The 13,389-nt window shown below is 42.1% G+C and overlaps 1 protein-coding gene across 2 annotated transcripts in view; it reads right to left on the reverse strand.

The window, feature by feature from the left end:
• Nucleotides 1-1,347: 1,347 nt before the first annotated feature.
• Nucleotides 1,348-13,389, reverse strand: part of SEPTIN7 (septin 7) — a 72,017-nt gene continuing 59,975 nt past the window's right edge. The window contains exons 10-13 of one of the 2 annotated variants that reach the window (XM_073549999.1): nt 12,815-12,835; nt 9,841-9,976; nt 9,274-9,413; nt 1,348-2,392 (exon numbers count right to left, since the gene is read on the reverse strand). In XM_073549999.1, the coding sequence (XP_073406100.1) occupies nt 2,353-2,392; nt 9,274-9,413; nt 9,841-9,976; nt 12,815-12,835 (337 nt within the window). In that variant the 3' untranslated portion in view covers nt 1,348-2,352. The remainder of the gene's footprint in view (nt 2,393-9,273; nt 9,414-9,840; nt 9,977-12,814; nt 12,836-13,389) is intronic. The other variant, XM_073550000.1, reaches the window with a different exon arrangement.

A 13,389-nucleotide genomic window follows, 5' to 3' on the forward strand; every position in this document is an offset into this window, starting at 1 on the left:
TCTCCGCCTGCTCTTACCACTGCCGTGGAAATCCTACCCGGACCCACCGTGGCGCATCCAGGGCCTCCAGCGAGACCGAGGTAGGAGAACCCCCCGCTACCTGAGTCGGTCCGCTGGCCTGGGAATTCGGTTATCCATGACGGACGATCTGTAGGGAGTTCTGTCCTTGTCAGGAACAGGAAACCAACTGATGCGTGGGAGAGGTGCCGCCCTTTTGTATCTGTAGGTTTCCTGTTCCTGAAGGGCGGATCCCCTCTCTCAGGTGGTGCTGTCATGGACGACCGATAAATTCCAAGTGCGGTGGAATTGCAAAAAAAAGTGCAATCCACACTTGTATTTTGTTTGGCTTTTTTGCTAGGTTCACTAAATACTAAAACTGACCCACAAATATGATTCTCCAGGTCATTACGAGTTCATAGACACCAAACATGTCTAGGTTCTTTTTTATCTAAGTGGTGAAAAAAACTTTCAAAGTTTGCTAAAAAAAAAAATTTGCGCCATTTTCCGATACCCGTATAGTCTCCATTTTTCGTGATCTCGGGTTGGGTGAGGGCTTATTTTTTTGTGTGCCAAGCTGTCGTTTTTGAGGATACTATTTTTGTGCAGATATGATCTTTTGATCGCCCGTTATTGCATTTTAATGCAATGTCACAGTGACAAAAAAAATCGTAATTCTGGCGTTTTGATTTTTTTTCGCTCTACGCCGTTAAGCGATCGGGTTAATCCTTTTTTTTTTTTTTTTTGATAGATCGGGCAATTCTTTGCTGTCATTGGGAAAGTTTTACTCCAAACTGTAGTTAGGTTTAGTTTTTTCAACTGGTTTTCCACTTTCAGAAACCTGGACTTCAAAAGATTCTTACAGTGTAAGATAACACAGATAGTACTCGCCCATCCCCGAGTCTTTCAGTTTGGCTGCAGTGGTTACATCACAACAGCTCACTTCACAGCTGCAGCTAATCACTGAGCTCAGCTGCTTGTGCCATTGGCAGAGACGCTGAGCATAGTGATTAGCTGCAGAGGTGATGTGAGCCGTCAACATGACATCACAGCGGCAACCAATACACATATATTGGAACAGTGGTGAGGAGCCAGCATTTTCTAAAAGTGGAAAACATCTTTAAGACTACTTCATAAAATATCTGACACTGGTTGCCTGCAGCCACACCACCAGTAGAGGACAATTAGGAGTTGCACAGTATGCAGCAAGCACCTCCACTTCCCTTGGTAGAGGCTTTTATTCTAAGCAACAGGAAAAAAAATTAATGAACACAGAGGTTTGGACCTAAAATTATATAGGTCCTTTTGCACAACTATCGTAGAAACAAAGTCAAAGGAAAGAGCAAGTGCTAGTCTTACATCACAACATTGTTTATTATGTGACTTTGTACAATACAAACAAAAAAAAAATACAGAATGCAGTATAGGAATACAGCCAAATGCAAAAGTGTGATGTTCCTCGCCTTGTGAGGCCATGATTCCCATTTCTAGCAAAACATAAAATAGACTGCACAATAGGGAAGGAACAGAATGTTATTTTATCTAGAAATGACCTATAAACGCATCATTCCTGCTGCATTACCACAAAACATAGGGTAATATTTAAAGAGGCAGAAAGTAAAAAATAAAAATATATAAAGGTTTTACTCACTGACTCCTACCGCAAAGAAATAGGATATACTTTAAATCAGTAGGGCCCATACTCAGAAAGAATATCTAAATGTTATTACAAAAAGGAAGCAGTAAGTAGAGTCTCCTGGAAAGAAGGTTTTAAATGGAAAAGCATATATTTAAGGTTTTCCCCACTCGCTAGAGTTTGGTTCTTGGGGAAAAATGAAAGAAGAGAAAAGCCAACTGTGCACTGTAAGCCTATAATTCCCATGTGTATCTTAAACAATAGAAGTGTCAAAATAGGAAGGAAATAAAGGTAAAAGACAAGAAACCGTATGTATGGAAGTTCTCTATTACATGTGCGCGAGTTAGAAGATGGTGGTTTTCTTTATTGTTAAGCCAGAGTCCTTGTATTGTGGAGTATCCTGCTACCAGCCACCAGTAAAATGCTTTTCCTGATTTTAAAATGAAGACGTGAGTTAAAAAGAGAGATAGGGAGGAAAGAGGGAGCATTTTCCTGCAGTGTATAGTTCTCCAAGTATGCAAAAAATAACCTCAAACAATTCAAGGCATCATCTTATTTTCCACTAAGATCAATAATAATAATAAAAAAAAGGTCATGCCGTTTAATCCAACATTTATGGATGCAACTGGTTTCAAAAGTGGCTGAATGGCTCCAACAAACACTGATGTCTGTGCTGGCAAGTTGGCAACTGATACAGAGTATGGTGGTCAACAAATGTCTTAAAAGATCTTCCCTTTCTTCTTATTTTTCTCCAAAGTCCTAGGGAAAACACAGAAGAAAATAAGTAGTTGTGGACAAGCATACAACCTGCCAAATACAAGAGCCAGGTGTGTGGAGATTTGCCATGTAGGACACATCGTATCACACTGTTACATCTGGTCCATCTTGATGCTTACTGAATAGTAACGCCTGGAACAGCTGAGGAACAGACTGGAAAACTTCTGACAGTTACCGGTTGACTGCTAGGCTCACACCATCTCCAAGCCTCCATCGGGGGCAGTCATCTGAACCCCCAAAAGAGAGATAAAACTCCCAACAGAGCCATTGCGTACACTGAGCCAAATGGAGTCCAAAATCTCCAACTTTGGACTCTATTTGGCCTCCATTCGGGAGGTTTTTTTTAAGCCTGACAAACTGCACTATTGCATCTGGGTAAAAAAAAAACAACAAAAAGGCAGCCAAACGGAGTCTAAAGTTGGCGACTTTGGGTTCAGTATGCCGCACTGTTCTCAAATGACTCTGTTGGAAGTTGTGCCTGAGACAGAGTATTTTGGGGCTTCAGGTGGAAGTCTACAGAAGTCACAAGTGGAAACCGAGACCTGGTGTGAAACTAGCTTTATTGATGTAGGACACAGATCTGCGCACCTGAGTTGTTGTGTACTGTCAATCACATGTAAACAAAAATTATGTATGAAAAACTGTTTCTGGATGTTGATTCCTAGGTAGTAGATCTTAGCATACAGTAACATGATATCCTGTTAGGGGTCTCTAGAGACTTCGTAGTTAATATACTGTCCCTTTCTGTGAAATATCTTCCACCATTTTGTGAATTACTGAAAGGGGTTGTCCAGGCTTGTGGTACAAGTCTCAGTCACACAGTCTTTATACAAATCCTCACAGCATGCACAGTGAGCAGTACCTGCATTCTCAGGGGGTCATGTGACTGCAAATATGCGCTTGTCATACTCCCAGCCACATACAGACGTGTCTGGCCTCATTCAACACACTTGCATTGAGAGGCCGCACACGTCTAGTCAGCTTGTGACTGCATGTATGCAAATCATATAATTGCAGTCATGCAGCAACCTGCTCCCAGCACCAGAAAATCCTCACAGTGGGCACTGTACAAGCTGCGAGGATTCACTAGTTTGCCGTCACACAGAGTAACTGCAGACTTGTACACCAAGCCTGGACAACCCCTTGATAGCAAAATAATAATCTCACATTGAAGCAGATGATGTGAGAAGTCAGTGTCATGGTGTTATTTCACAGAGGCCACATACAAGGCTGAGGATTTACTATTTCCATGTGTCACTGACATGCCATGATGAAAAGCGCTTTTTTATTACTAAGCCCCTTTGTTTTCAGCAATGACCATGAACTCCTAGAATCCACAGGAACAAATAATAAAGTGTACAAGCCGTTTATGAAGAAGATTTTAAAGTCAATCCAAATAGGGAAAAAAGTCTGTGGGAGCAAAATGCACTTATTAAAAAATGGGCACATTCCTTGTGGTGTGTACAGCAGAAAATTAATTGGATTTGCACTATAATTTATGTGAATTACTGGCATCAAATATAGCAGATTTACCAGACTATGGCCCGCCTTATCACACCAAGATCTGCTCAAGAAATAATGCATATATGTGCAAGAGGAATTATATATTTCTGCACACTTCACCATTTTAAAAAGGTTTTTAGCGGAATGAGAAATATAGTTGCACATTAAAATGTGGGCGAAGAATGCTGAAATGACAGTCTATCTGGATCTGTAGCCTGACAAGCCCGTTTTCAAGAGGAATAATTTTACCTTGTTCAGCCTGTTACTATAGTAACAATAATTTACACACTGAAACTGTATATTCCCATAATAGCTACATCACTATGACAACTATTTCCATATGCTACCAAATAAAATGCTGCTGGGGTTCTGGGCTGTCCACCTTGCATTGGAAGGTCAGCTCCCTTACAGTACTGCTGACATCCAACATGGAAAGGTCCGCTCCCTTACAGTACTGCTGACATCTAGCATGGAAAGGTCCGCTCTCTTACAGTACTGCTGACATCTAACATGGAAAGGTCCGCTCTCTTACAGTACTGCTAACACCTAACATGGAAAGGTCCGCACCGCTGACATCTAACATGGAAAGGTCCTCTCTCTTACAGTACTGCTGACATCTAACATGGAAAGGTCCGCTCTCTTACAGTACTGCTAACACCTAACATGGAAAGGTCCGCTCCCTTACAGTACCGCTGACATCTAACATGGAAAGGTCAGCTCTCTTACAGTACTGCTTACATCTAACATGGAAAGGTCCGCTCTCTTACAGTACTGCTAACACCTAACATGGAAAGGTCCGCACCGCTGACATCTAACATGGAAAGGTTGGCTCTCTTACAGTACTGCTTACATCTAACATGGAAAGGTCCGCTCTCTTACAGTACTTCTGACATCTAACATGGAAAGGTCCTCTCTCTTACAGTACTGCTGACATCTAACATGGAACGGTCCTCTCTCTTACAGTACTGCTGACATCTAACATGGAAAGGCCCGCTCTTACAGTACTGCTGACATCTAACATGGAAAGGTCCTCTCTCTTACAGTACTGCTGACATCTAACATGGAAAGGCCCGCTCTTACAGTACTGCTGACATCTAACATGGAAAGGTCCTCTCTCTTACAGTACTGCTGACATCTAACATGGAAAGGTCTAGCACAAGAGAATGCTTACATCATGTCATTTCTTTGATCCGATCTACCAGAAAGTCCACCATCGCACATATTTCCTCTGACCTTCTTCACTCTGTCACCTGCCTTCCGACTCGACAAAGCCTCTGACTGATGTCACTTTGCATCGTGCCATCACTTAAGCAACGCACATCATAATGAGATTGTCTGAGGTCTAGTGGAGCTTTAAGATGGCTTGAAGTTGCCGAAGAGAATGCACGCGACAAGGTAATGGAAAAATAAGAAGCGCCAAGGACCAGACTACAAGCACGGCAAGGCAGGCAAGTAGGGAGGTATTAAAAAAAAAATTAAATGAAACAACCTATGCTTATTACTGTATTTTTTGGACTGTAAGACGCATTTTTGCGAGGTGCATCTTATAGTCCAGATGTACCTATTCTGGCTGAAGTGGGTAGGTGGGGGAGCGGCATCGACGGAGCAGCGAGTCACAGGAGGCTGGAGCCGGCAACTGCGGCTAATTCCAGAGCCCGCTGCTAAAGAGAAATGAATATTCACTGCATTCCACGCCCATGGGCGTAAAGGGTAATGAATATTCATTTCTCTTTAACAGCGTCTTGGTATGATTGGCCCCCAACCTCGATCCTGGTATGCATGGCCCATCCTGGTATGCATGGCCCCATCAGAAAACATTAAAAATAAACAAACCATTACACTTACCTTCCCAGTGCTCCCTCACAGCTTCCTGCTCTGTTGCCAGCAGCTGCTTTATGCTTGTAAGCAGCGCATGGCAGGGACGTCATGCGCTGCTCACAAGCAGAGCACAGCTGCCAGAATACTCACTACTCGCCACGCAAAGAGAGGTGAATATTCATTTCTCTTAAGCAGGGCTGTGGAGTCGTTAAGCCAAACCTGCGACTCCGACTCCTCAATTTCCCTTACTCCGACTGCCACATATATTGCTTATATTTAAGTGAAAAATTTATTGTAGTACAATGTGAACATCAGACATTTAATCATTTTTATGATACAATAATCAAGATATTTAGATAGAGCATAATATATATTTATTGGAATACAACTTTAGAACAAAAACTGTAATAAATTGTAAATATGTAATACACTATGTAATATTGATTACATATAGAGTATATATAGTGTATACAAACTATGTAAGTGGCAAAAAACAGTTTTCAACAAAAACATACTAAATAACATTTGTGCAGTCTATGAATTAGTTCTAAGAAATAGAATTGCCTCCATCAGATCCTCTTTCATAGATGACCTCAAATCTGCCCTAATAATTTTAAGGCTAGAGAACAATCTCTCTACACTAACTTGGGTTGGAGGCAAAGCCGTAACCACATGGGCAACATCTCTAACAATTTCCGGGTATAAAGGAATTGCCTTATGCACAGTCAGTTTTGATGAACGATTGAATTTTTCTATTTTTTTGAGAGCAAGTGAAACATTTTGCTGAAATATGGTCAATCTGCTTGCTATAGGAGACGGAGTGAAATCTTTTTCCTTGCGGCAACGCTTTGCCTGCTCCATGTCATCCAAATACTTGTCAAAGTCAAACTCCTCATCTGATGAGGATGAAAATATGGCAGCAGTAGCACTGTCAGGACCCAAATCCTCTTGCGCCTAGCAGGCCTCCTGTAGGCCACTCATCCTAACTGCTACCTCAGTCAGAGCTTCTTTTCCTTTAGTAAGCTGTTGATGATCAAGCTGTATACGATGACTTGGGTCCACATAAACAGCTGCCAGAAAAATTTTATTTTCCAATAGCTGTGTCTCTCTCCGTTTCATTGAAGCAGAAATGCCATCTGCGATTAACCCTCCTCTTTGGGACAGGCAAAATAGCAAGTTCTTCCACTCCCTTATGAAAATGCCAGGAGTTAAAGCCTCAGCTTGTAATTTTTTAGTCACAGTAAATGGGCGATTAAGCAATTCCTTCAATTCAGCCACCTGTGTCCAATGACCTTCATTTAGGATTACCTGAGGGTTTGCCATATCTATAAGAAACGGTTTTAGTTCAAGCAATCGCTCAATCATTAAATAAGTGCTGCCCCACCGAGTGGCTTGATCGACAATTGCCCCTTTCCCAGCACGTCTCTTCAAGATGGAATCAATTTTAGGGGTTCTGGCGGCAATAACCAATTTCCTCACTTTTCCAATCAGATTTCCAGCATTATCCTCTTGCAGACTCTCTCTTATTGCCAGCTGCAGCGTGTGCACAACACAGCCATGTGATGAATATGAAAGTGTTTTGAAGCAGCTTCAACAAGATCATCAATTTCTAAAGTATAATTTAGCTGTTCTTCTCTTGTAATATCTGTTTCTTCCTCAGTTACATGAGCAGCACTGTGGCCTTCCATCTCAAACATACTGAATCCTAAATCTTCTTCTAGCTGTTGTTCATTCCTCTCATTCATCAGTTTAATTGTACTTATCATATTTGAAGCATTGTCCGTTACAATAGCAAGAACCTGTTCTTTTTAGAGTTCGTAATCTTGCAGAACTTTTTCCACTAAGGCCTCGATGAGCTTTAGTATCTTTTACTGCCAGTGTCTCGGTAACAATTTCTTTGTTGTCACAAACATATCGAACATTGATGGCAAAATAGTTCCCTCTGTGACGTGTGCAGGCAACCATTTTAAGAAACATGAAGCGTCTTTTGAGAGTCTTTTTAAGATCTTCCTTTTACAGAGAGAGCACATAATAATCACCTACAATATTAGCATTAGTTACCTTCCTGTGACAGAGATGAGCAGCAGTACTTTCACTTTCTCCAACTCAGGGCCCAGAAATCGGATCCTGTGCAGGGCAGGCACCCCTCCCCCTCCTCTCTCTGGTGAAGACAGCAGAAGACAGGACAGAGGAGGGGAGATTGACCCCTGCAGTCTGGTGTCGGTGCAGGACGGGAGCACTGCAGCATACGAGTTTTGATAGGTGCGTGCCCCTGCTTCTAGGGGGGGGGGCGGCTGCCCCCCCGTGGCTACGGCCATGATTCACACACAGCGTTCTTGCGGATCTGTTTTTTTTGCAGTAAAATGCAGCTACTCTGGGCATCCCAGCAAACTCAATGGGTTTCAAGATATGACATTCAGACACGTTTTGTGAGGATCCGTTTTTGGGCTGAATGAGCATGTCAGTTTGTGCGGCGTTTTTCTAATCTGCTTTTGCTATTGAAAACATTATCTATGAGCTCAAAAACCTTTCAGGTGATGTGGTTTTTTAAAAAGCTGATCTGCTTTTGCAGCTGAAAAACGTATCCTCAAAAAACGCAGCAAAAACACTGTGTGTGAATGTAGCCTTAGATCAGGAATAAAACAGTCATTTATAGGACATTTCATAACTTTCCCAAATTCCTATGAAAAAATATTCAGCACATCCTGCATTGAACTACTGTACCCAATTTTTTATATATTTTAGGAGTCGGTCCATTTCATACCGACTCTACAGCCCTGCTCTTAAGTAGCGGCACACGTGGCCGCCCGGCACCTGCAGGAAGCCGGCGGCTGACACTGTGCGCGCTACTGAAGAGCAAAGAATACTTACTACTCTCTGCATGCACAGTCCCGGCGTGCAGAGCAGTGAGTATTCCGGCAGCTGTGCTCTGCTTGTGAGCAGTGCATGACGTCCCTGCCATGCGCTGCATACAAGCATAAAGCAGCAGCTGGCAACGGAGCAGGACGCTGAGAGGGAGCGCTGGGAAGGTAAGTGTAATGGCTTGCTTTTTTTTTTTTTTAATGTTTTCTGATGGGGCCATGCATACCAGGATTGGGGTGGGGGCCAATTATAAGGATGGGGAGGACCAATCATACCAGAATAAGGATAGGGCCATGCTTACTAGGACAAGATGGGAGCCCTGCATACCAGAATAAGGATTGGACCATGCATACTAGGACGAGATGGGGGCCCTGCATATCAGGATAGGGATGGGGTCATGCATACTAGTCCGAAAAATATGGTAATCTCTGGGTCTGAAAACCCCCCAGAGCATAATAAAGAATATTTAATATGCAGAGAATAGCTTTGTTGCACATCAAATTTCCCTGTAATATCCACACAATTTGTCGAATTTGAAAACTGGCAGATCCGCTCATCTCATTACCGCTTTTGAAGACTTATGGCAAAAGTACATTTTGAAGAAACGAGCCTGCAAACTGGAGGTCCTCCAAACACATACAACTCCACCACCTAAAATACAAAGCAATGGAGTGCAGTACCTGGAAGAATTCTGCTGTTCCAGTAAACGTTGCTGAGTTTCCCAGTTTATTTTCTCCTCTTCGAATTGACGCCTCTTCTCTTCAAGCTCTTTGTGCTGAGCCTCAAGGTTCTTTTTCATCTGCTCGTGACGTCGTTGGAGCTATGAAAATATAACATAGGACAGTTGTAGGCAGACATAACAAAAGCAAAAAAAAAAAAAACATAATATGGCCCCAATGTATCAAGACTGGTAATGTTCACATCGGTCTTGATGAGGGTGTGTGTAAGAGTCAGATGCTCCCAATTCATGAAGCAATGCACGCCTTTTAATGAATCAGTAGCCTCTGGCGAGTGACATGCACATCGCCATGTATCTTATTCCAGTCAGGGACTGGAGTGAGATTTCTGCCCTAAGGAATGTCACGGCTCATGAATAAGATGAGCTGTGGCATCACTCTTCGCCGCGTCCCTGTCCCAGCTCTATTCATTTTGGCAAAACAGAAAAATTTTTGTGAAAATGGCAAGAGTCACATTTTTTACACAACTCAATTCTGACCCTGTCCCTAAAAGTTTACGCTGGTTCCTACTTCTGCTTCGGAATCCTTGAGCTTCTGGACTTTTTCTTTGACTTTCATCTCAAACACTTGTTCCATTTCCATCTCCATTTTCTTCATCTTTGCCACATGTTCCCTTCTCTCTTCCTCCATCTGAGCTAGAGGACTCCTAGAATATATGGAAAACATAAGTTATTTAAAGCAGCAGAAACTACAACTAGAAAAAAAAACACAGCCAATGGCTAAATAAAAGAAAGAAAATAATGAAATGGTAAAATCATGGAATGGATGAAGTGATGAGTTATTAACGACTGTCACTAAACAACAGAGATCTAATACAACTAATAGGCCTATTATCTTTCTACAGAAATGCTGGAAATATGCAAATTCAGGACGTTAATGGAGAAAAACATTCCTTTTTGTTTCCTTTCATTTCCAGCGTATTTAAGGTACGTTTACGTGGGTTTTAGGACAGACGATGCATTAATTCAGTGCCAAGATCTGAATAAATAATGCCTACAAAAAAACAATTTAAAAAATAGACCAACAGCATTTCAAAGTGGAAATCCATGCAGATATTTCTAAAGTATATTTTTTCTGTGAGAACATAACCTAATAAATCCATCTAGACAAATGTAATAAGGTGCAGATAACCGGGGACCTGACATGAGATCTGTAAATTATATTCTAATCTGTGCACAAAGTCGTAGATGATCAGGAAAAATCCAAGCAAATAAATGGTTTCTGTAATAGAGTCCGAGTTGGTAGAAGTTAGAAAAGGCAGGAAAATCCAATGCTAGCAGCCGCTATCCCTGATGCCATTTGTTCTGATTATGATTAAATAGTTTCCGTATTTTTCGGACCATAAGACGCACTTTTTTCCAAAAAAACTTTGGGGGAAAATGGGGGTGCGTTTTATGATCGCAATATACTTACAAATCTTGTGGCGGCGGTCTCGATGCAACCTCCCCTCCCAGGCTGGTGCGGCGGCAGCGGGGCTCTGTGCTATGTGGGGGCCGCCGCCGGTATTTCATCAAAGTCCGGAAGCTCCCACAGCTCTGCTGCTGTGACGAGGGGTCCTCCGGAAAGATGGCCACCGCAACGCAGCAACGGAGCTACGGGGGCTTCCGGGTTTGATGAAATGCCGGCGGATCCCCCCACGCAGCACAAAGAGCCGCTGCTGCCCCACAGAGCCCAAGCCACCCCACCCCACCGCAGCAAAACAAAGCACCGCCACCCCACCAGCCTGGAATGGGATTTCCCAGAGGCCGCCACACCAGCCTGGACCACCGAACAACCCCTGTGATCACTCCTGCACTTGTGCAGATCCTCTCTCTGGTAACAGCTAACATAGAAATAATTCAAAAAAACTCACTCAAGATATGGCCTTACCAGAACCCTGTCTGATGACAAATGCACATCTAGCAGGATGCAGCTGGCCTCCACTAATAGTAGGGCCATATCTTGTTGTGTGAGTTTTTTTGAATTATTTCTATGTTAACTGTTTTGATATTAGTGTTATATCATTTTTTGCAGGGTGCAGTCTGGCCTCTTTTTGTTGGCTTGGCCTATTGGGGCGTCTGACACTGTGTGCTGCATATTTTAGTGCTGTAGCAGCCCGCCCGCTAATACTATGGGCGTCATTAATAGGTTGCAAGCCAGACACTTTGCATCACACTTATATATGTGTGACTGACATCCTATGCAAGCCTTATCTGTGTGCATTTTTCCTACTAGGCAGCCAACCCCACCATCATTTGTAAGGTGTGGGGTGGCTGTTTTTATCAGTAGTTTGCACCTGAGCTGCCCCTTGCCTCTATTAGCGGAGGCCAGCTGCATCCTGCTAGATGTGCATTTATTATGAGACAGGTTTCAGGTTAGGCCATATCTTGTTGTGTGAGTTTTTTTTAATTATTTCTATGTTAGCTGTTTTCATATTAGTGTTAGGGACCTGCAATATCATGAAGAGCCTTGACGTTGGCTTGCAGGCTATATCTATTTTGGCCAAAATATTAACCAATTCCTCATTTAATGTAATCATTGTATGCATTAATTTTTTTTTGCACTTACATCATTTTTTGCAGGGTGCAGTCTGGCCTCTTTTTGTTGGCTTGGTCTATTGGGGCGTCTGTCACTGTGTGTTGCATATTTTAGTGCTGTAGCAGCCCGCCCGCTAATACTATGGGCGTCATTAATAGGTTGCAAGCCAGACACTTTGCATCACACTTATATATGTGTGACTGACGTCCTATGCAAGCCTTATCTGTGTGCATTTTTCCTACTAGGCAGCCAACCCCACCATGGTTTGTTAGGTGTGGGGTGGTTGTTCTTATCAGTAGTTTGCACCTGAGCTGCCCCTTGCCTCTATTAGCGGAGGCCAGCTGCATCCTGCTAGATGTGCATTTGTCATCAGACAGGTTTCTGGTAAGGCCCTTCTCTGGTAAGCTTATTTCGGACTGTAAGACGGATCCCCATTTGACACATTTTTTTCCCCTATTTACCTTCTGAAAATTTGGGGTGTGTCTTATAGTCCGAAAAATACGGTACTTGTTTTTTTCCAATGAGATGATCTCTACACTATAATGGAGCTTTCGCCATACCCAAGAGCTAAAGGTAGATGCATTTTTTTTTTACCCAAAAGCCAATACAGCTCAACATGAAAAGGTTTAGCAGCTACGGTACATTGGAAAGTCTGTAAGAACAAGTCTTCATCGAGAAAAAAAAAAAAAAAAGATGCCACAAGATGTGTCTGGCAGCTCACTCAAGTGTGGGTGTAGGATGGGAAGACTTCCTTTAAGCCTCTCTGTAGAGGAACTTCATATGTATTGGCACATATTAAAAGCAATCCTCAAACAATTATTTTTCCTCTTGCTGCAATCTGGTATCTAATAAGTGATACTACATTTATTATGGTCTATCTTTTACCTGTGGCAGAACATTAAGGTGGTAAATAATTCGACAGACAAGCAAAAAGTGATTTGGGAAAAGTTTTAAAAAGACCACTTACATGCCTTCAACTGTTTCAAGTCTAAAAAGGAAAAGCAAAACAAAAAAAAAAAAAAAAAAACACAAGGACTTAGCATGCGTAAATTAAGCAAATTAAAATTAATTCATTAAGGAAAAGCTGTAAAGGTGCATCTAGAAAAGAAAAATAATTTTGTGTAAAGAAAACGGAGATCAGTTTTAAAGAAGCTAAACTCAGATTATAGATTAGACAAACAGCCAAATATAGTTGAGATTTTGAGTCATTTTAGATTTGTAAAGGGAAAGGGGTAGAACATCAATTGGTGCAAAAGTGCATTGGAATAGTGCAATCAGTGCTCATGCATTACATTTCATAGAAACTAATCATTCAGAAATAAAGATTACATCTCTTAGCAATCTTGGGGGATATTGAAATGCCAATTTTGCAAAAAATAAAAGATAAATGTGCTGCAAAGATACACAAGCGGTAAGCCAGTCCTTCTACACCTGACTACTGGAGAAAAAAGAAGGGCTAAGAGACTATTCCCTTATGTTATTGCCAATATTACAGAATACCTGATGGACAGGAAGTACCTCTGTGGTTTATTCTTACGGTAT

Source organism: Dendrobates tinctorius, unplaced genomic scaffold (genome assembly GCF_039654945.1).
Source record: "Dendrobates tinctorius isolate UK_male_01 unplaced genomic scaffold, ASM3965494v1 ptg000162l, whole genome shotgun sequence".
NCBI classification, from domain to species: domain Eukaryota; kingdom Metazoa; phylum Chordata; class Amphibia; order Anura; family Dendrobatidae; genus Dendrobates; species Dendrobates tinctorius.